Source organism: Pomacea canaliculata, linkage group LG6 (genome assembly GCF_003073045.1).
Source record: "Pomacea canaliculata isolate SZHN2017 linkage group LG6, ASM307304v1, whole genome shotgun sequence".
Classification (NCBI taxonomy): Eukaryota; Metazoa; Mollusca; class Gastropoda; order Architaenioglossa; family Ampullariidae; genus Pomacea; species Pomacea canaliculata.
Window position 1 is genome coordinate 8215216 of NC_037595.1, and position 23289 is coordinate 8238504.

Genomic DNA, 23289 nt, shown 5'->3' on the forward strand with positions numbered 1-23289 from the left:
TTATGTATATCCGGTTTAGGTCGCGAAAATGGCAGTGTTCAACGAGTTATCTGCATTAAAACATTTATTTAGGAATTTATGTTGGAATGTTCGAAGCGTTTCGACTCTCACAAAAGGACAAAGCTTCTTCGGTCTCATTGCATCTAATGTTGAGAGACAAACGGTCGCGCCTTCCCTACAAGACATTTCCTATTTTAAGTCCTCTATGAAACCCAGCTTAACAGCAGGAGCAGGTAATGTGATTTAAAAAAAATGATCAAATCAAGCAGTTTGTTGTATATTTGTTAGTGTATCATAAATACAAAATAAAATGCTTAAGTAATAGGCATCTGAATTAGCGGAAATATGAAATCATCTCTGCCTTCTGCAGCTTAGTTGCTCAGTTGTAAATAAAACAAGGTCGAGTGTATGGTTTTAGATACCATAATGTACTATTCTGTTATGCACCCCTTTGTCTTGTCTAGTTTCTTATAGTCAGTGACTTTGTCTGTGTACCAATAGCTACACTTGGTTTTGTGGGAAAGGCCGTTTTACAAAAAGGGAAATAAATAGTAAAGAAGATATGGGAGGCAGGCGATTGTGATTATTTGTAGATTTTACAGTTTTGGAATATGACTAATTTTTCTTCTTAACAGGAGTGTTTGGATTATTTTAATATCATTCATGCATCCAACTCTTATTTTACAAAATTCTTTCTTACTCATTTTTATCTTTTTCAGTGTTCACTTTATCTCAGCAAAGATTCTATTATAGAGGAGGAGTGGTACCTAAGAGGGACAAGCTTACTTTCCGTTATTCAGGTAATCTACCTTTTCATTGTTTATATTAACATTGGGATCATTCACACAAGCTTTATAGCATGCAAGGCTATTAGTCATATGTCACAAATGTGTAATCTTTGGCATGATACTGCATTAGTCCAGAAAATCTCTTTAGTTACACAAGCCAATTTTCCACACTTGCTCACTTTCTGTTTTGTGTTGGATACCAGCTAATGTATGGACACACTCAGATGTAATCTCTAATAATTTGCAAGAACAAAAAACCGCTTTTGTGATTAATGACTGGGATAGCACTAATATGCATTTAGTTTTGTTAAGAGCGCCAAAAGTTACATTTTAAAAAATAATTTTCTACTCTTACCAGAAAACACCGAAAATGTATTGTCATGTTATGCAATATGAATAAGTCAGTTGCAGTGTTTATTTAGGCAGCAAAAATTATTCGGCAGTAAATACCTACTGATAAATAATGTGTTTGGCTGAAGCTTTAGTAATGTATCTGTTGCATAACAGTTTCATGTACCAGACTTGCTCAGATGTTTATTCAACTATGAGCAAACTCATATTCTTGAATAGTGGTGAAACTTGATGTATTCTGTTTAGCAGTCTGTGACCAAGCTAGGTATTTGACCCTGTTGTAGTCTAGGGGGTTAGTGAATTAGAATGCAATGACAGTGACTTCCTGCCATGGTGGAAACCATTGTTGCTAGGGGCAGGAGAGGCAAAGTAAAATTTGGGAAAGGAATTAGTAAGCAGCAAATAGAGTTGCTAGCCTTCGATGGGGTTGTTAGTGATGGACTGTGAAAGAAAGAAGTGAAGTGTTTACAATGAGGTTACTAGCAGTGGACTTTCAGAGCGAGAAATAAAGTGTTTATATATAAGGACAAGTTGTGTTTTGTAACAATACGGAGCCTACAGAGATAGTTATTATTTCATAAATTTTTATTCAAAATGCAGGCAAAAGTAACACAGTTTTTCATATGTTAATGTTGCTTATTTGAGTTTTGACATCCTGTTGATATCTTTGTACTGTACCAGATGACATGACTATGTGGAGATCACCCTCTAGCTACCTCAATTCCAGCTGTCCAGTTCTGTTCCAGTCTAACAACCCCAGAACAGTAGGGACACAAATTCAGCTCGTCCCCTATCCCCACCTGCCATGTCAGTGAGTACTCCTTTCCAGTCCAGTTTTTCACCTGGCGTTATGCAGATAAGACATGCGTCAGCTACCTTGTCTCTTGGAATATGCCATGCATGGCCTGTGAAGTGCGGTGAAGTCTACCTGCTATCTAACATGTTTGCTGTACTACCTGTCCTGCTTATTATTCTTTGTAAAGTTTGCCGCTCCTTCTACCAGAAAAGGGACAAGGTGGCATGCAGGTGGTCAAAGATGAACTTCGGCAGGAAAGTAAACTCCTTGGCTTGCTATCTTAAGAGCAGTATAAGGTAAGGCTAAGATAGCCATTGACGTCTCGTCCCTCTACACTGAGTTACAGTGGTTACACCGCACCGCTACATTTTTCTTCTAGAGAAAGAAATAGAGGGATCAGGCAGGGTGGCCATTCAAAAGCAAGTTTTTTTATGCCTCTTCCAATGGCGTTTAAGGGGTACTAATGGCGTCTAGTGCACTTTTTTTTTAGATTAAGTGAGAATAAGTGAGAAAAGAGTAGAAGGTGTGTGTCTTGAAACAGTGTTTGCAATGTGTTTGTTTGCAAAGCATGCTGTTTCCTTCCATGCACTGCGTTTCATTCATGGCTGCACAGTCAGTGGCCGTGGCTTATCACCTCCACCCAACCCCAGGTCAGTGTGTGACATGAGGCTTCATGGCCAGCAAGGGTAGGGGTGGGGGATGACATACTTGGGTAACCTTCAATGACAGGTTCCTTACTTCATGCATAGTTTTGCAGTTGCTTTTGTTGACTACCCTTATGTGAAATACATCTGTGTTTGTTAAAGAGCTTGACAGAATTTCAGCAACTTTCTTGCCAGCGAATTGGTGCTAGACAATCTACTGTAAGTGACCGAGTGGTTAAGCAGCATCGTTTAAGTCACTGATATTCATCTGTTTTTTTAAATTTAATTGCCACTGGCTATTGATTTGTAAAAGACACATTTCCTAGATAATAAAAGCCTCTTGGCTGCCAGGTGCTAGATTACATATGCTATCGTTCAGTTGGCACACTGTGGCCATCAGTGGAATTCAGCTTTTAATCCAACCTTAGGGAAGTAAAGTTTGAACAGGGATGCACATTCGTTGTTTCACTTCAGTTTGACTGTTTTTAAGCACCCTCATGACTATAGACGACAGATACGTTGTAGCAGCATCTGTCTCAAGTTCTGTTGTTTATTTCACTGCTTACTGAAGCTATGGATAATTAATCCGGTAAAAGGGTTCCTCTGCCTTTACTGGATAATTAAAACAGAATTAGCCATGCTAGCTAAACAAAGTCATGTTGCATGCATTTGGTTTAAGTATGGCCGTACAAATGAATCCTCCAAAAACCCCAATCTGAAAAACGTGTTTTTTTCAGTAACATTATCCTCTGCAGCTCGAGTATCTGAGATTCATGCTCTTTCCTCGAATCCTTCTTATCTTCTGTTTTGTGGGGATGGTCCTGTATCCCTTCTAACCCATCCAGGTTCCTGGCTAAGTATAGACACCCAGCACAGGGTCCCAGGAAGTTACACTGCTTTCATTACCAAGGTTGTGCCCAAAGGAGCCGGTTAGGCTCTAATATCTGGTGAGAATGCTGTGGATTTGCCTCAAGAGGTCAGTCACACGCAAAAAGGGGCATTTGCTTGTATTCTTACCAGTATGAGATAGGAAGACAGATATTTCAATACTATCTATCATGGCCTGAATCAAGGCAGTCATTAAGGCAGCTTATATAGGGCTGTCTTTGACAGCAGCATCTCTAGTTTGTGCCCAAGCGCATGAGGTTCGAGCGGTTGCCACTAGTCTAACCTTTTTGGTTGAAGGTAGCCCTGAAAGATTTTATTCAGGAGACAGTATAAAATTTCAACTTGACATTTGCCAGGTTCTGCCTGCAGGACCTTGCATCCAACTCTGACTCCTTTGATGAAATCGGCTGTGTCTTGGCAGCACAGCATTTCGCAGACACAGGGCTGTTTGGGCGGTCCAAGGCTGCCTCACTGTAGCGCAGTCAAGATGGCCTCACAGCCTACAGCCCTGCTGGATTAGTAGTATACCATTTTTGCTTATTTCACCTAGCATACCATTATGCTGCCTCTCCATCCACCTGTTAGTTATTCTCCATCTAGTCATGTCATCTGGTACACTATGAAAAAAAAATACCATTTTTAATAGTAAAATGTTGACTTGACAGCTGGCACCCTCCAGCCTCCCCACACTGGGTTTCAGACTCTGTCTAGGCAAAAAACTGGAGAGAGGAGTATTCTCCAGCATGGCATGTGGGGATGGTGGGGTGAGCTGAACTTATCTCCCTACCTTTCTGGGGTTGTTAGAACAGAACGGGACTAGACAGTTGGATTTGAGGTAGCTAGAGAGTGATCTCCATATAATCATGTCATCTGGTAAAAACTTGAAGAAAGAAATTTTACTACCAAAAATGGTATTTCTAGGTGATCTGGTGACACAGCCTAGCCTGAATCCTGAAGAGACACACACCCACTTCAAAGGCCTGGCTGAACTGGAGAGGTAAATTGATTTCTGACAATTATTGTTTGTCAACTAAAAAGTTGTCTGCCTTTTTGTGATTTAAGTGAAATCTTCCCTAATTGCATACTTCACAACATATGAAACAGGACTTCAGCTACTAGTCATGCAGTTAAACTGTAGTGTAGCATGCTGCCTGCTTTTGGGAGGATGATGATGGAAAGTTGGGAAATGCTGAAAATTTTGCTGTCACAAATGCTGGCCTCCAGGTAAGTGGGGTCACCTCACTTCCCAGCAGTTCTTTTTTTACCTAAGTAGACTTCAATAGCCACAATAAATAAGTCACATACAAAGCTTTTCGGTATGAAGGTCACTACAAAATCTCTTATGCAAAGCCGATTTGGCAGCATGGTCACACGTAACATGTTTGTCAAGCTCAAAATCTTTGTTTGTAATCTGATTATTCATTTACAGACCATTCTATTTTCAGTGCTCCTGAAGTCGTGAAAAGATTGTGCAGTCTGAATTTTGCTTCTGGGGTAGGTAATCTTTGCATTGCTGTTTGAAGATTTCTTGTTATATTTCCTTTATTTTCTAACAGATACAGTGAGACCTCAGTTTTCTTTGACGTTCCAATGTGCTTTGTGCTTTTCTTATTGTGAATCACTCTAGTAGTGTACTAAGTTATTTCTTTACTTTTGGAGAGGATTGTTTGACAAACGACTTCCAGAATTGTTATCTCCCATACTTTCCCACTAGTGTCTGTTAAATCTGTTGTTTGGGGAAGAGGACTGGCACATCAGTCTTTTACATTCATTTTGCATTAATTTCTTATTGTTTTTAGTATTAAACAAGATATTTATGCTCTACAATATGGTTTTGGTACGTATTTCTAGAACGAATTAGTTGGATTTGCATTGATTCAAATGGAAATAATGGGCTCAGTTTTCTTTGGTTTTGGATTTCACCAGTTGTTTTCAAACAGATTATCGATGAACACCAAACTTTCACTGTAATTTTTTTTTTTTTAATGATAATTTTCATTTTTAGTGAAAGGGAAGATTTATTGATATAGGAAATAAAGATGATGGTATGGGAGTGAATGAATGCTGAAGATTTTATGCCAAGCAAACAACTTAGACTAATATACAACAAATAATGGAACAGTCTTTTAAATAACTTCTTTTAATTGTCCCAGGAAGACAAAAAGATCCACCGTAAGGAATTAATGAGAGAGAGGATTCTAAAATTGTTTGGACCAGAAGCTCATCGAGAGATGCTAGGTATGATTTCTATTTGCAAGTTTTCATGGTTGTTTCAACCCTTATTTATTATAACAATAACACTTATTAAGAATTGGTCCATCTGACTACATATCTGACTATATTAACTACATGATATTAATTTTTCTGTCTAAGAGTTTGTATTGATATTGGAACTTGGATGGAAGTTACCCCTGCTCGTATTTAATAAGTTTTTTCTACATCCCATATGTGTGTTACAGAAGACTGTGCAGTTATAATTCATAAAATTGTGTTTCAAATCCATTTATTGTGAGATAAATTTTACCCTATGAGGTCTTTAGGTTATGAACAGTGACAAGGAGAGCATGCCCTTTGACTCACATGTCTTTTTAAGGCTTGGCCGCCTTATTTTTTTCATACAGTCTAATAATTTGCTTCTTTCTGTTTGTTGAAAATGTCAGTGGCAATGTTGACAGTGGATATTCGCAACATGATCCCACATGTTATAGAATTAAGAAAGGTAAGACTTTGCAACCTGAATGAATATTAAAAAATAGGTAAATATATCTAGTATTTGCATGTAATAAGGGTATTTCGTCAATTATTCAGTGCATGTATAGTACACACTTGTAGGTGGTTAAAGCGGAAGTAGAGGCCAGTTTGTACCCACTCATCTGCTTTTACCAAGATATACGAATGTAAAGAGGTGGATGGATAAGATTGCTGCTGTGTTATAAACTGTTGCAACAGTAAATTTTAAAAAGGCAGGGATAAATGCCAAAGGATGAAAATCATTAATTGCAAGTGACACAAAAAGAGAATTTCATATCATGATTTTAGATAAATGATCTGTATTCAATCTTAGACTCCAACATGATGGACATGAAAGCGAAAACATACAAGCATCACTGCCACGACTTTTTGTAAGCTTAAACTTTTTTTGCCAGGCTTGGAGAAAATCAGCATAAAAGATACATGTTGCATCATCAGACATTGATTCCAAAATATCATTTGGCAGAGAGAACCTTACAAGTGGGAAAATTTGCACCGATGCAAAATGTACGTTAATAAATATCTGTAAAGCTGTCACACAACTATATTCTATTACAGTAATGAATCATTTCAGAAACCGAAATATACAGAGTGAGGCTTTGCCTGCTGCCTTTAAATTTTACCATGATGTGTTTAGAAATTTGTAATAGATTATTATTTTTTTATATAATAAAGAAATCAATTTTTATATTACAATTTTTTTACAATCTCTCCCCCCCCCCTCCTCTCACACACACAAAGAGAGAGGAAACAATTTTCCGAGCACTAGGAGACTATCCATACATCATTTCAGGACATAAAATATATTGTACTGTCACAGAAATAAACTAGCTCATTATTGTTGTTTTAAGCTAATTAATTATTAAAGGCCCTTACAATTATGAAATTGGACTTAATATTGTGCTGATTAATAATCTGCTGTTCACACATAAGGTACTTTGCATCTACGGTTCAAATGAATGAGAATGGCTTTATTTCTTCACACCAGTCCACCCCATGCTGTCCCATTCCCCTCTCACTTGGGGAGAAAGATGTTAATGGTAATAGTAGCTATTTAATGTTCTCTTGATCCATACTTAGAGGGCGGTCAGGTGGCACAATACAGTGAAACTTTCTAGCAAAGATGTCATACATAGGTGTGTAAAGGCTAGCCATGTTTTAAGATCAGCTAGCGGACAGGTATGTCTTTCTATGACTGTGGAGAGAGAGTTGTGGAGGCTAGCGCTTGTGAACTGACTACCTCAACATGCTGATGCTTGTCTCCAGTACATGTATTTCAGTCCTTGAACAGTACATGTATTTCAGTATCTCCAGTACATGTATTTCAGTCCTTGCTATTTCTCAGTGATTGTAAAATTAGCATGATGATCTTACTGCTAGAATGTTTGTGCGTTTTTCTTTTTAGTAAATCGCTTTGAGCCCATCTTTAATGGTGGGAAAAAAAGCTGCATAAATAAAATATTATTATTAGTACTAGTTATTGTTACCCATGTCAGTTAATCGTTGCTTTCTGCGTGGCAGTCCATTGTTTGTTGTGATTTAAACAAATATTGAAAGCAGGGTGCCATTAACAGGATCACACAGGCAGAATGGACACTAAAATTTTCTCTTTGGTAATATTTGATGATCTGAGATTTGAATGTACAGGATCTGAGCACCAGGAGTTGCAGAGCTGCAGGACTTCACTAGCCATCACTTGTTAGCATGGCTAATTATGCACAAACTGTTAGGTTCCAAAGAATAATTACTAAGTAGCTCAAACTTTAGGACAGATCTTTGATGAATGTCAATACTGACACATTATTTGTGCAGGACAAGCATGCAAAATCTCAGCTGATAGAGAAAATCCAAGGACGTAAAAAACTCCTGAAGTTTTTGCGGAAGGAAGACTACCAACGCTTCATGTGGCTGCTGAAGGAGCTACAGATTCGCTATGTGTTGCCACCAGATTACTACGGGTCAGTAAATTAATACATTCTGTTTTGGCATCATGAGTCCTTGTTCACCTTTCTATATTCTGTCTGAAATCTTACATTGTGTAATAATGAGGATTTATATAGCACTTTTCTAATAATTTTCTCAGAGCACTTTACATAAATAATAAACAGACTAAATCATCAACAATTATTCACCCATATTTACATATAACAGACACACTTGTACAACACTCACCCACTCGTACACAAAGTAAATTTACAGACACATGCACTCTTACTGTTAGGACAGGGTCACAGTGAAGTCATTCTATGTACAGGCAACACAAGGTTGAATGGACAAACCTGAGCTTCCATTACCCTTTCAGTCCATGAGAAAACCAAATCCTAATTGTCCTGTTGTATATCTTTGTTGTACTTTTTTGTAAAACGTATCGAGCTCACTGCCAAGTGAGATGTGCTGTACAATTGCCCTTTAATAATCCTCACTATATGTCTGCAAATCCAGTAATATCATCTTTATTTTTGTGTCACACTATTCCTGTGCGGTTTTTTCTTGCAATTTTGAGTGGCACAGTTAATAAATATGTTGTGATTTCATTATTCTGGAAGTGCAGAATTGAAATCTTTTGTTATTGTTTTTAGAGGACTCACAACCTTCACTGTGTGCATGTGTATATGCACACACCCATGTGTGGGTGTGTGCCTTATTGTCATTGTATAAACATTCTTTTGTCGCAGACATTTTAGATTTAGATTAATATAGACACAGAAAAAGAGAAGAAGAAATATGAAACGATACAGTAGGCAGAAAGTGAAAGACCGAAATCTAAACAGTGAATCAAACAGTAGGAAAGGTAAAACTAACACCAAGAGCAAATGTTTATTTTATTTGTTTATGTAATGTAAATCTTGGGTAGATAGGCTAGTAGAAATGAGTGCATTTTGAAGTAAGCATGAAGAGCCATGAATATTTGTTTAAGTGTGGGTTTATAGGCAAGGTACAGACATTTGACTACACTAAAAGGAATCTAAAACATCTCACGCTACCTCAGAAATTCTTTTGTTGTGCCTATGTAATCATTTCTCAAGTGTTTACTGCATAGAGTTAGAACCATGAGAATATTGTTTAATTCACACAAAGAAGTTTCTTGGAAGCCAGGAAGGAGTTGTAAAAAAAAAAAATTAAGGGGGTTTAATACCATAGCTTTTTATATATACATATTCCTGCAATATCCCTGCAGTATGCATTCTGATGAGAAGCAAGCCTTGCATAGGCAAGTGGAAGCTGAGCTTTCTAAAAACTTTTTCGCTGAGGGAGGCCTTTGATCTTCTGCAGTGTATGTGAGCTTTCTGAAGTTATATGGCAGCTGGTTATTGGGTCACAGACATAAAGGGAGAAAAGGCAAGGCAAGGAAAGTCTCAGATTAGTCCCCAACAGCTTTAAAAAAAAACAGCATGAAATGCTCATCTTCATTAAGGTTGCTTTGCATGCATATCTGTAACAGCTGTCTGTTATGGCACCTATTTTCTATCTTGCTGTTTTTCATGCTGTTAGAGATTTTCAAGACACCAATGCTTCCCACTCTTTTACTCAAATAGAATTAAAATAGATTATGTTTGCTGCTTGTAGCATGTCTATAATTAGTGACATGAGAGGTGAGGCATGAAATAAGAAATCTTTGGTGCAATTTTACTGTTGGTAAACATGCTTTTTTTCAATGGTAGGCAAATTACTAAAAAATTCAAGCACAAAGAGAGGGTGTGGAAGAAAGCCAATGATCTCCGGTTAAAGAAGATTGCAGAGTATCGGCAAAAATTGGAGAATGAATGGGAAGAGTTTAAGAATTACAAGGAGGAGGCTCTGAAGCAAATAGAGCAAGACATTGCTCGCTTCCAGCTGGACAGAGAAATGTTTGAGAAAGGCCTTCAGCGGAAACGGGAAGGCAAGATATACCCACGCATCTACACCTGGGAAGAACGGCAAGAGTTGGCGAAAGAAGGGAAAGTGTTCTAGAAGCAAATGCTGCAAAGCAGCAACAATTGTTTAGTCTACTCTTTGGGATCAGACACTTGTGTGCAAGTAGATGTCCTCTATTGGGTTACGTATCTTTATATGTACAGGCAGATCACAGAGGTAAAAGTGACTTTTTCATCCTTTGTGATGTTGCTCTTCATACTGTTTTGACAGTTGTTTCTGGGATATGTTGTTTTTTGTTGTTTGTTTTGGCTGTACCTGAATGTTTTGTAAGTTGCATAAAAGAGCTAAATATCTGCACAGTGACTTTTGCTTTGTTTGAAATCCATAAATGATCGTTATCAGAAGGCATAAAATTAGTTTTATATTCTGTATGAAGCAAATTAGAAAACTTGAGTATATCTTGAAGCTCTTTTAAACTATCAAACAGATATCTGCAAGAATTTCTTTGTGTTTTCGTCCTGTTTACATTTGACAATTGTGGTTTTTGCTGTGAAGGTTTTTTTCTTTCTTTTTTAATAGTAGAAGTATCAGTAGTATGTTTGATGTGGCATATTTATAGTCTTTTGCTAGAAATATTTTAGTCTGTCATGTTTCTTTTCGTTACTTCCTCTCCTCTGAGAGCCATTTTGTCACAGCATCAGCATACCATCCATGTTAAATGATGCCAACAAGACATGCCAGGTTTCCATGATTACAAGCATCAGCAGGATGCCTGATATGTGTTCTCATCTGAAGATGCTTTACATTGAAATAGGATACAACATAAGGAAGTTGATAGCCGCATAAGCGGTGCATGGCAGTTGCTATGCTGCATAAGGTGAGGGTAGGGTGGAGCATAACTGATCACAACTGCATATAAAGTTGCATGGCGGATTATGAGGTGAGGGGGTGGGTGGGGCAGAGGGTCGCAGATTGCATACTGGTTGGATGGCAGATAATAAGGGTCATGACAATGATGGATTATTCCTGTGGTATGCGAAATGTAATGTCCTGCCCATTGCAGTTCTGACAATTGAGGACAATCAGTGGTTACTGTGACAGCTGCACACTTGTCACCTGATGGAAGCCTGACGTCAGCAGTGGTGGTGCTATGGCACGACCGATTGCTGCAAGGGAGGTGTCAAGGGTCGCTCCAGGTTCAGCCACGCGGAGGAAGCAGACGAGAAAAACGAGCCCAGCGCTCCCACCCCACACCTCCAACCCTCGTGTACGCAAGATAAAAGCTGCTTGTGCCAACAGCTACCCGACAGTTATGCTGAAATGCGCGTATTTTCAAGCAAGCACACATTTGCACGAGGTGTCACGCCTGTGAATAGACTTCTCGTGCAACACCAAGAAAGGCATGTGGAGTCGCAAGAGCATTCACGATGAAATCACTTTTTCCCAAAAACGAACAGAGCTGACGTCATTTGTTCGTCAGCTACATGGCGCTTTTTCAGTACCGAGACTTGTTTCTCTCTTAAAAGTTTTTCTCATTTTTTAAAAAAACATTTTGTTACATTTCTGGGGTGGTTTGCACGAGCATTCGGTATCATTGATTTTTGGTTTTTTTTTTTTTTAACCGTACATTAAATCACCTGTAGAGTCATTCTCTCCCTTGAAATATATGGGCACTGTTTATGCGTGGAATATAGTTCGAAGGTACATGCAACCAGGCCCAGGAATCTCTTAATTCGCTTGCTGCTGGCGTTTCAGACGCACGCGTCTGGGAGAATGGATCGATCGGCTGGCCTACTTCTAGGTGTCCAGGAACGCAGGCTTGGACGTCAGCAGAGATGAGACAAGCGTCAGACAAAGCCTGCTTCCTCCAACTGGGGGAAAAGTGGGGTGGAGAAGGAAAGGTTGAGCAGACGAGGTGGTGATGACAAGCAAGTACGAAGTCTAACAAAATAAAATGATTTATCTGCTCCAGCGAGAACAAAATAAAGGGAACGTGCATCGCACCACCGCCTACCCCACCCCTGAACTTTATTTGATTATAGAAGTTGTAAGTTCATTTAAAAAAAGAACCTCGCACGTCACTACAATTTGACCACCCCGGTCTCAGAGGATACTATCTTGCCCTTATCCTGGGTGTTGTGCCTTAGCTGCTAACCCGGAGTAAAAGAAATTCTCCCTCTCCCTCTCCAGTCTGTGTCTGAGAGCATCTCAATATCGGCGTGAGGAAGAGAAGAATTATGAAGGAAGGATAATGAGAAACTAATAGTGACGACTGATTCTCAAAGAAAGATGTAGACTATCTTCTACGATTTGAATTACATTGCCTTCACCATTTGGCTTTACCTAGAACCAAATCGGTGTTAGTTTAATGACCGTGTCTAGCAACTTTTTCTTTGACTCGGATTTCTTTCAAGTAGATAGCCTTCATTATTAGACAGCAGATAGGTGGTGGGCGGCCTGTTTCTTCTTTGAACGTCTTTGAGACCCACGTTCTTCATTCTGCTTCAAAGGAATCTGGCATCAAACAAGAAAATGCAAACTGATTAACTGGCTGATTGATTTGCAGACTGGATGACTCATTCGTGCATTAGCCTCCTGTGTTTTAAAGTACATTAAACGGGGTATTTTGCTTTTCATTTGCGAAGGACCACCTTTTTTTTCTTCAATTCTGCTATGTACATAGCAAGCCCACTCCATAACCAGAACCTTCCATTCTATGGCTGAAGAGCTGTAGACGAAAAAGGTAGTGTACATCGTAGAACAACAACAGCGGTGCACCGATCATTTTTTTTAAAATGTGGTAATTAAGGGAGATAATCATTAAAGCAAAAAAAAAAACAGAGTTTGCTCGTGGTTTGAGTAGTTCGCCCTTTGTCAACTGATCGTCCGCAATCAGTGCGACACTTTTCAGTTGTCTTTGCAGTCCACTCTGCCTGCTTTAGTAAGGAGTGTTCACACACACACAGCCTTTATGTCGTGGTTGGTGATTGATGTCTGACGCCGATGATTTTGCGTGAGCGTCAACTCCGAGGGGGAAAATACATCATCACTTCATTACATTCTTCCCCTGCGTTTTATCAAGTGCTCGTTAATTTCTAAATTGCCTTCCCATAGATTTGTACAGACATCAGTTTGCAATTATCTTTCCATTCACTCCTCTTTCTTCCCCTAGTCTGTACATCTCTCTCTTGTCTTTCTCTCTCACTCTGGGATGCCTTTCACACAGTACAAAGTGAGTATTCATTTCAGAACTTTTCATCGGAGAAATGAAGTCGGGGGGCTTAACGACGGTTTCTATGGGAACAGTGGTGCGTGCTTGTGAGATGGGGGATGGGGCTTTCCCTCACGCAGCACTTAAAAGTGAAGCTGCATAACAAAGCCTAACCTAACTTGCCTCTACCTTCCTTTCTCTTCAGTGGGTTCTGCCATGCTAGCTTGTGTATCTTGTGGGCAAAGTAATAAATTAATAGACGGGGGGGGGGGTGGGAAAAAAAAGAGAGAATGTGTGTGTTGTAGCCTACGTAGAGAGTACTTGTCTTCCTCACAGCAAATTCCTTGCAAATATTTTCGATGAATGTCAAAGACTGTTCCCATCTGACACCCTAAACACTGGTCCGTTATGTATAGGCGTCGAGTTGTGCCGACACCAAGACCATTGTTCTACACACTACAACTTTTGCATGCTACATCTTTTCAGAGTAGAAACTCACGATTTACCAGGCCTCACCCTAAAAGGTAGCTCTGTGTCATTTAGGAATCAGTGCAAAGAACGAAAAGTCAGTGGTAGAGAGGTGATGGAGATTCCTAGCAATAATATCGGACACTGTAATTAATACTGTATTTCTTATTACATTATATTTTATATGATGTTTAGATTTTGGGTTTCTAATATCTGATCCACATCGTAGCTCTCTCATGGCCTGTCAGTATATTATTAACTCATTTAGCCTGGCTCACACAGTTCCGGTTAGCTTGGTGGGGTGCGGGTCTTGACTGCACATTATTAACTCATTAAGTATAGCTCAGCCTGGAGTTCTGGCTCACATTGTTAATTCATTCAACTCGGCAATGAACTGCACAAAATTGGCCCGTTTAGTCCGCTGTCGGGGCCTCTGGGATAGGCAGTGGATATAAATTCATAACGGATATGGCGTTCAAACATGACATTCTGTTCCTGTTCATTTCCTGTTCAGCGTTCGATGCTTTGAAATGCAAGTTCCACAGCTTGACCTGTATGTACACGCACACATATTGCTACCTTTATTTATTCTCAAGAGCTGTTGGGAAAGGAAGGAGCAGTTACTATTGCCAATGGCAACAGCCACAGATACATATCAAGAAAATGTCTTGATACACATCGAGAAAAATATCTGTAGCAGCAGCCAGGGTAGAACGAATGCACCAAATGTCGGACGATTTCCGAGGCGCCGCCAGTGAGGTATAAAACTTCACCACAACCTTGAAGCACATCTCTCGGGTCTGTCAGGGCAGATGGAGCGAAGGGCGTTCCTGTCCATCACCGCCAGAAGTCTGTCAGAAATCTGTCAAAGCTATGAAATTTACTGTTTTGCGCAGATAATGAAAAAGAAGAGTTAAAAATTTTTTTTAAAATGTCGAGGAGAAAGTTTTTTTTCGAAGTGTTACGTATGGCTTTTTCTTAGCTGTTTATATCCAGTGTACTTAATCAACTGTTTTCAGCATGGTCGCAAACCTTAGGCTGCATAAATCATTAAACTGTCTTTACTCGTGTTTGCTATTTTGAAAAAGACACAGGACTGATAGCTCGACAACTTTCTTATCGCAGACAGAACAGGCGTAGGAAAGCTGAATTCGGTTTCCGATAGTGCCAGCTGAAATAAAAGATTTTTCAGCAGTGTGTATACATGCAACAAACATGCAAACATGCATCATTAACTCAGGAACCAGAAATTTTTTTAAATGGCCATGAATGATGGTCAGTCCTGTCAGCGTGAACATTTATGTTTCCTCGGGACCTGTCGTTACTTTAGGCTTGGCAGCATCCCCACACCCAGCCCCTGGCAGATCAGAGCTAAGTTTCAGACTGGCAGAAAGGCATTCATCCTTCGGTGTAGTTTATCTATCATGAAGTCAGATCGACCAAACATCTTATATCCAAGCTGGAGCTGCATTAGCGTTTGTATCTCCTCGTCCGCACATAAAACTTCGTTTAGAATCTCTGGATTTTATGGACACATTTACGAACTGAAATATGATGCGAAAGTTCTTCCCACACTATTCTGGTCATGGGAGAAGCTGCTCGGCAAACAACACCTCTTTGTCCCACTTCTGATGCCGTTTGTAACAGGCAAAAAAAGAAACAAAAGTACTGTTGCAAGTGTGCTTGTTACATATGTTTACAAAGGATAGACTACCTCCCAGAAGAAATAAGAGCTCAGGCATGGTTTATTTTTCAAGCATTAACATGGACCATCTTTTATTGCTAATGCCATCGGTCCATATAACAGTTATTTATAAAACATACAATAAAGTTAACATAACATAGTCTCAAAATTGCAGATATCTACAAAGCATTGTTGAGTATCACTATCGTCTTCAAAAGATAAAGCGTTCCTGCCTATTACAGTACTGATGCTGAGTAGTAACTGAAACAATACGGATATTTGTAAAATTTCAAATATATGTAAATCACGAGGGTCGGTATACATGGGACAGACATGCTCTGTCTATATCTGTATGAAATGGACAATACAAATCAGAAGATAACGTATATGTACCTAAGGGTACGGACTTTTACTAGGGAGACATCTAATCTAATTAAAGCACTTCTGACATTGACATTTCTTAATACAGATAAGGACGATCAGTAGAGGAGAATTTAAAAGTCGTAGAGCTGATAACGTTCTTTGGAAGATATATTAAAATGGCATTCTTGCTGATAACAGTCCTGTGTTGTTTTTTTTTATTATTATTGTAACAACGATCAGTAGTTTTGAAAAGTGCTCAAAGGTAGTGATCCCCTTGATGGATGGCATTATAAAAATTTATTTTTAAATAGTTTCTCACCGTTCTTAAATTTTGGCTAGGGAAGGGGGTGGGGTTTTCTTCTTTCTTTTATTTTTTTATTTTTTTTTCCTTCTTTGTAAACTGTGACGTTGGCCGCCGGGGATCTGCATGAGTTATTTTCGGACGACTTCACCTTTTATAACCTTGCCTTTCTCATTTTCTCCACCCATCCACAAAAGACTCGCAAAACAGTTTTCCAGACACCATGCACATGGAAAAGATTTGCCCGTCAGCAGAAATTAAAGGATAACAGACCTTTGTCATCTGGTGGGTGTGGATCGTCTGCAGCCCGTGGCTAAAGATTGTGTGTACATCTGCTTTACCCTCAAAGCTCGAGAGTTTGTTCATGGGTGCTACTACCCTGCGTGTTAGAGCGCCTCGTCATCTGCAAACTTTTTTGTCTCGAGCCTCTCGTTTCATCATTTTATTTTCCGTTCGCTGATCCCATCTGTCAGTTTATTGTCTCCATACTAAGATGTACTTATATTTTGAGAAACACGACTTAAAGGGATACTAAAGGGTAGTGATAAGGCTGTGGCGACAGTCAAACGTTTCAAAAATAGATTTAGTTAGAATTACAGAGCACGAGAGCGATACAGGAGAAATGAAGGATTCGTTTCTCACTTAATTACCACTTATTAGCACTATTTCGGTTGCCGATGTTTATAAAAATCGAAAAAATCCAGTGAAATCGACCCTTGTGTCCTTCCGCCGAGTAGCTACGATAGCTTCCGAGATGAGTCAAGCAGACGAGTCTTTTGTGACGTCACAAACGACAGGAAGTGTCTGTGGTCATTGCTAGGATAGTGATCGGTGGTGTCTTAGTTGGATTTGTGATCTCCAAAGTCATTAACTATCGAGATGGCCATGAATAATGTTCAATTTTACCAATTTGAACCACTTGCATCAGCTCACAATCGACTGAACATCCTCGGAGGACGAGGAAAATGTTGCAGCAGTCGAAGCACAAAGCAGGTACGTAGGACCAGAGATCTGTAGGGACAGATCTCTGGTAGGACTATAGAAGTAAGTCATACTGTGTGCACGGGAACAGAAAGTGAACGCATGCTTTACCTTCAAGCACTTTAAATAAACATAATGCACTCAAACTCTTTACACTGGGCATTGTTGTTGACGAATTCACTTCGTAGTGTATTTAAAAAATAAAATTACATTTGGTATGCTAATTATTTCCTCACACACACCGGAATATTCACTTTGTATATGATAATTTGGGTTTTAAGTGAACTTTCCTAAGGATAGTTTAAAAAATTAATAGTTTGAAATATCTGTATTTAAATATTTTAAACAGACTTTAATATAATACTATTTGCAGCCTTTTTTGGGGGATATAGTTTGAATAATTACACTAATGACTTACTTTATAACAATGATGGATAGAATTCAAGCAGAGACGTTTGCTTTATATGTTATTATGCCTGTGCTTTTAACTTATATGTTTGTTGTTTAAATGTGTATTTACATAGATTCATTTATCACAGTTTCAGACTGGTGCATTTGTGAGCATTGTCAGGAATGGCCACAACAAATGTTGAAGCATAAAAAAATGTAGAGTAAAAGTTCAAAAGTGAATTGTCAAGAAAATGTTCCCTATACATCATGAAAATTGTTACATTTATCCAAATCCAGTTATTGGACACACTTCATATCAGATGCATCATGTATCTGACATGAATTGTAAAATAAAATCTTCCCTTTGTTAACATTAATTTCTTTTATTTGTTAAAACTCAGGTATGGGACACACTTTATCTTTATGTCCAAAACAAATCTTGCATGCATCTGGCATTTTTATTTTACAAACATCATTTCTGAAATACTTGGTGCTGAATTTACCTTTCATTCTTTATTTTCTTACAGACTAATAACAATGCAAGGAAAACTGTGTGAGAACTGATTTCTTTCTTTCACATAATATACAGACATGTGGCTTAATCTTTTTATTTCCTCAAGTTCCACTGCATGTGAATTTTTCATTTGATTGCTCTGTAAGCATTTAAAAACAGTTTCAACAATGTATTTTGTCATAATTTTCTTAATTCTTGCACAGTTATGGATTCCAATAAACCAAGTGGACAATTTGAGACACATGTGTGTTTGTGTACTTGTCAAAGGTTGAACATTTAGGAAGCCTAAAAGAGTGTGGCTGTGATGTCCAGGAGTAATGATGGCCACAGGAGCTGTCTTGGCATATGGTTATAAATTTGACTTCTATGTGACACTCATCTATAGTTGTGATAGAGGGGTTGCTACACTGCCTGCAGACACTCAGCAGCTCCTCCAACTTCTTTTCGTGAATGATAAATTTTCTTTCCAGGAAGGGATTTGTGCCCAGTTCATCTTTCTGAAAATTCCTAGAGACAAATATCGAGACTAAAATCATAGTTAAAACCATAAATCATTTTTATAGCTAAATATCAGCTTAAATTCTTGTGCTAGCATGTTTCTGATATAAACTATCAAGTACTGACTGTTTGTTAGTAACTGCAATATAAATTTTGTTTACTGGTGCTCCTCGACTGCTGAATTATTCCACTCTGAGGTGTCATTTTCATTTTCTGACTCCCATATCAATATCAGGATCACACCTAGCAGACATTTATAGACACAATTTCCTTCTTTTTCATTTCATTATGAAAAAAAATTATCCACATAAAAATTTTACAAAGCCATATAAAATTATTTTTTTATCTAAGTGTTTAAAACTGCACATATTTTTGGCCTTGAATATCCTTATAAGAAGAAAATATCTGGCACAGTTTGTGGAATTCATGCCAATTTTAGATAAAAGAGATGTGTAATAGAGAAAAGAACTAAAAAGTGGCCATTACCTTTCAGGATTGGAGCTGAGATCTGGGTCTGGACCTCTTTATTTAAGCACAGTTGAACTGTTTGTTGTGACTGAGTTGTTATAGTCTGAACATTAAAGTTTTATAAAGTAATCATTCCACAAAACATTAAAACAATAATAAAACATGTATGATTATACCATGTGATCAAGCTATTATTATTTTTAATTCTTTACAGTATCCAACATAAAACACAATCATTAATATCACTCTAATTTTCAAATGTTGAAATATCAATTCTAACTTCCGCAGTGTACTGCACATAGATTTCACTACTATTGTTGATAAGCTCATTATGTAGGAAATACCTTTCACATGAATTTCATTGTTTTTAGATTTCATAAACAAATAGGCTGTCTTTTCAAAAATATGAATTTAAAAATATTTCATTTTATAAAAGCAAACAATGATTTTTAAAAAAATAATGTAACAAGTGACAGGATTTCAACAATCATTTCTTTTACACTTTCAGTTTGATGCTGACATTTTTCATTTATTATGCATGTACTATGAATTTTTACCTATTGAAACCCGCTTATTATAAGTACCACATAACACGTTTATTGTTTTATAGATATATACAGTCTTTGATATATGTATATTGTAATGTTATCTACCAATAATGAATAGTGCATTTTGTAAACACAGTAACAGTACATAGCACTGACACTGACCTGTTTATGCTGTAGTCGTTTGGCAAGTGAAACTCGTCTGTCAGATAGATCCTTCATTCTTTTTCGAGAAATTTCATTGTGTTGAAAAATGGTCGGAATTGCATCTGGCAGAAGCTGTGCCTTGAAGGCCAAATCTAACTGTTCGGACATTTCGGGTCCGGCTAGTAAAGCACTGATCGTCAACAAAATGCTTGCATAACACCTCGACCTCTCTGGGCTCCCAAACGTGTGGCATCGAGCCTTGTTATTGTATGACACACTCTTTTTGTAAGGCTCGAGCTGTCTTTCGGAAAATGATGACAATGTCGAATCTTTTCCCATTTTTTCGTGGCAATCGGGTGCAGGCATGGTTCGGTCTCACATGTAAACAATCCTACTGAAACGTCATAAGGTCACGTGACCGAGAACGAGAGTTCGTCGAAGCAGACGAAAGAGTCCGTGTAATTTCTCTTCTTAAACGCAACATTCTACTACAAACCTTCAACTTTTTTCACATGAACAGACATGAAAATAGACGAGATTCAAATTGATCCTACTATTTACGAGTTTCTAAGCAGTTTAATTTTCCCTTTAGTATCCCTTTAATACAACAAGCCAGGCATGTTCTTTCTTCATGAAATATTGACTTCTCAACATTCCCTTTCGCGCCATTTCTAAATATTGTTTATACAGTCGAGCCACCCGGATAATTTTTGTCATTATACTTTAGTGTTCATGTTTTGGCTTTTAGTTTGTTATTATCTGGTCTTTTTTGGAGGGGAAGTGGGGGTTGTTTTTACTATTTTTAAACATTGACGTCATTGTTAACATTGTTTAGTTCCAGTTCAGCTTAGTTCACGAAAATGGCGACCATAGAAACTGTGTTTAGCGCCAACTGATCCTCGCTGAGCGGATGAAGAGATATATCGCAAGAAGGGAGGTCAACACTGCAACAAGCTTTTGTCTGTGCCTTTCGTCGACGCACACGTGAGGTCTCTCTTAGTGACGTCATGTAACCGCCCACGCCTGGAACAAAAAATAAAAACACCACTGGCTGAAACTACCCAAAACTGGTCTTATGTCCTTTGAGAAAACAAAATCACCCAATTTTAACGAGACAATCATTAGCTCCCTTCAGAAGCCATCAGGGAGGCAATCCCTATTTTTTTGTTGTTTTTTTTTTTTTTTGTTTTTTTTTTAAAGATGCTTGAAGTTCCGGCTGGTTTTTCAGTGAAATCGGAATATCGACTAATTGATCAATGGATTTTTCACTATAACGCCTGCTTATGTTCAATCAGTTCACTGCGTGAGGCACTGACGTCAGCGGTCCCCCGATGTTGTGGACTGTCGCTTTGTCTTACTCTTCTCCCCCGACCGCCCCACCCGCCTGTTAGTGCGTTGTGTGCTGGAAGCACATTCCGCGGGTAGAATCACGTGATTGCAAGCCTCTCAGTGCGGTCCACTGCGGGCACACGCCGACATGCGTACCGCTTAAGTGTACCCAATGCCACTGGATTATTATTATATATTCTTGACTACACCACCTGCCTTCTCTAGCTTTGTTTTTGTTTTGGGCGGCTTTGTTTATTTTATGTTTGTGAAGAGGGTGTGCGTACCTATGGTTCTGTAGTGTGTGTGTAGTGTGTGGATAGGTAGGTAAGTGGGATGTGTGTGTGTGGCTTTATTTTATGTCTTTGAAGAGTGTGTGTGTGTGCGCCTGTGGTTCATGTGAGAGTGTGTAGGGAGAGTGTGGGTGAGGCAAGTGTGTGATGAGTGTGCGCGCGCGCATCCATAGGCGCAGCATTTTCCGGATAAATATGAAATTAAGATCACCGTCAGCTTCATCTAGAGTTTTCTCTCCTCCCACTGTTTCCGCTAAACCGCATGAAAAAGTCCGAGAAAAAGAATATTTAAATCCATTTTGATGACAACAGGAAGTCGTATACCTGAATCTTCGTCACGACCATCTTCTTCTTACCGGTCTCTTGCGTTTTGTAATCGCATCAAGCCATCATGCCCAGCGCAGTTATTCGAGTCCTTATCTGTTATTTCAAGACATCTTGTCCTCAAACGGCTATAGTGTCGTCATCTTCCATGCTAACTCAGAACACATCTGAATTCTAATGTAAAACAATATCTCGCAACCTTCGTCACGATGTGTGTGTGTTTTGGGGAGTTTTTTTTTTTTTTTTTTTTTTTTTTTTTTTTTGGCAGAGAGAGAGATAAAAGAAGAAAATAAAAAATTCAAACGTTGTGGTCTACATAGATAAAGGGATTGGTAGACAGGTATAGCTGGCTATCGGACAGATTTACGAAGAGCAAAAGCACTTATATATATAGTAGGTGCACCCACACCGACAAAGCAGTTATAATAATAATGTTGTAACGCACGCCCCAGCTGCTCTACTTTACAACTGCTGTACCCGTCCTTTTAAAGTGCAGGAGCGGCCAGCTGTGTGCGTGCGTGTGTGCGTGTGTGCGTATGTGTGTGTGTCGTTTCATTCAAGGCGCTGGAGGCGGGGCCAAGCTGTCAATAAAGGAGTGCTGTTGCGTGAAATTGACTCTCCCTCTAGAGGGCGCCGCGGGGTTAGTGAGTGCGCGTTGCCAAGGTTACTCGTCTGGCGCGTCCTCGTTTCATCCCGGTGACTTCCTACTGCAGTGTCCATGCACCTCCATTGTAATCTTCCTCTAGTCTGTCGACATCGAGACGACTAAACAAAATGTAGCAACAAAACATTTTTTTCCTAAAGCAAAAATTTCTTTTGTGGTTGTGCAGTGAAAGTGTGTTAATAATATTTAAATAATGATTTTTTAGTACATACTTACCTCTTCCTGATGCTCATGACATTTACGTATTGTCTACGCACGGGATAAATACATAGAGATGTTTGCACATGCACAAATAAACCCGAACTAATTTTCACCAGCCCAAAGTTTTTCATTTGTTCATCCTTTGGAGATCAATGAGATGATAATGTTTGACACTTGTAGTCCTGAACTATACACTAACTGTACACAGAAAATATCTACGACCATTTATAATTATTATTATATGAGCGCAGCAAGCAAGTGATGACCAAGGAGCACACAATGATAACAGTCGAGGCGGCATTATAGTCACTTGATTCAAAGGCCAATCATTTTGATAACTTAAAATCATCTACTTCTTAAAGTTAAAATTATCTTTAACTTTTGATTTTGACAGACATCGATTTCCTTTTCCTTGCACAAAAGGGTTGGGTTAGCATATTTTCTTCAATTTTATGGGGAAGAGGGGTGTTTGGCAGTGCTGATCGATGTTTTTAGGAACTGAAGAGGGAAAGTTTGTCATTTTTATTTTTGTAAGGATTGAGACTAATGAGAAGCTCTTGCACCCAGGTTTATGTAGGCCAGGAGGAGAAATCGTTGTGTCAATCGGTGAACAGCCAGGGATGATTGATATGATGTCGCTTGCCTGACAGCTCAGATGCTGAAGTATGTCATATTAATATTTGGTGTTGTGTGTTACAGAGTACTGATCATATTTTATCATGCCACATCGTAAAGATCTGTGCTTAAAATGTCAACCAAGTATGCTACCTAGCATAATAATTCTAATGATTCTATACTTCTATGCCAACATATGGGCTCTCGGTGATCGCATCCATGC

The 23289-nt window shown here is 38.7% G+C and overlaps 1 protein-coding gene across 1 annotated transcript; it reads left to right on the forward strand.

Annotated features, from left to right (window-relative positions):
• The first annotated feature begins 2 nt into the window (after positions 1 to 2).
• Positions 3 to 10432, forward strand: LOC112566420 (28S ribosomal protein S15, mitochondrial-like). The gene is made up of 8 exons (XM_025242600.1): positions 3 to 233; positions 720 to 800; positions 4389 to 4464; positions 4913 to 4961; positions 5621 to 5705; positions 6128 to 6186; positions 8031 to 8176; positions 9881 to 10432. Exons 1-8 carry the CDS (start codon positions 29 to 31, stop codon positions 10167 to 10169), a joined length of 990 nt encoding a protein of 329 aa, XP_025098385.1. The 5' UTR covers positions 3 to 28; the 3' UTR covers positions 10170 to 10432.
• The last annotated feature ends 12857 nt before the right edge of the window (positions 10433 to 23289 follow it).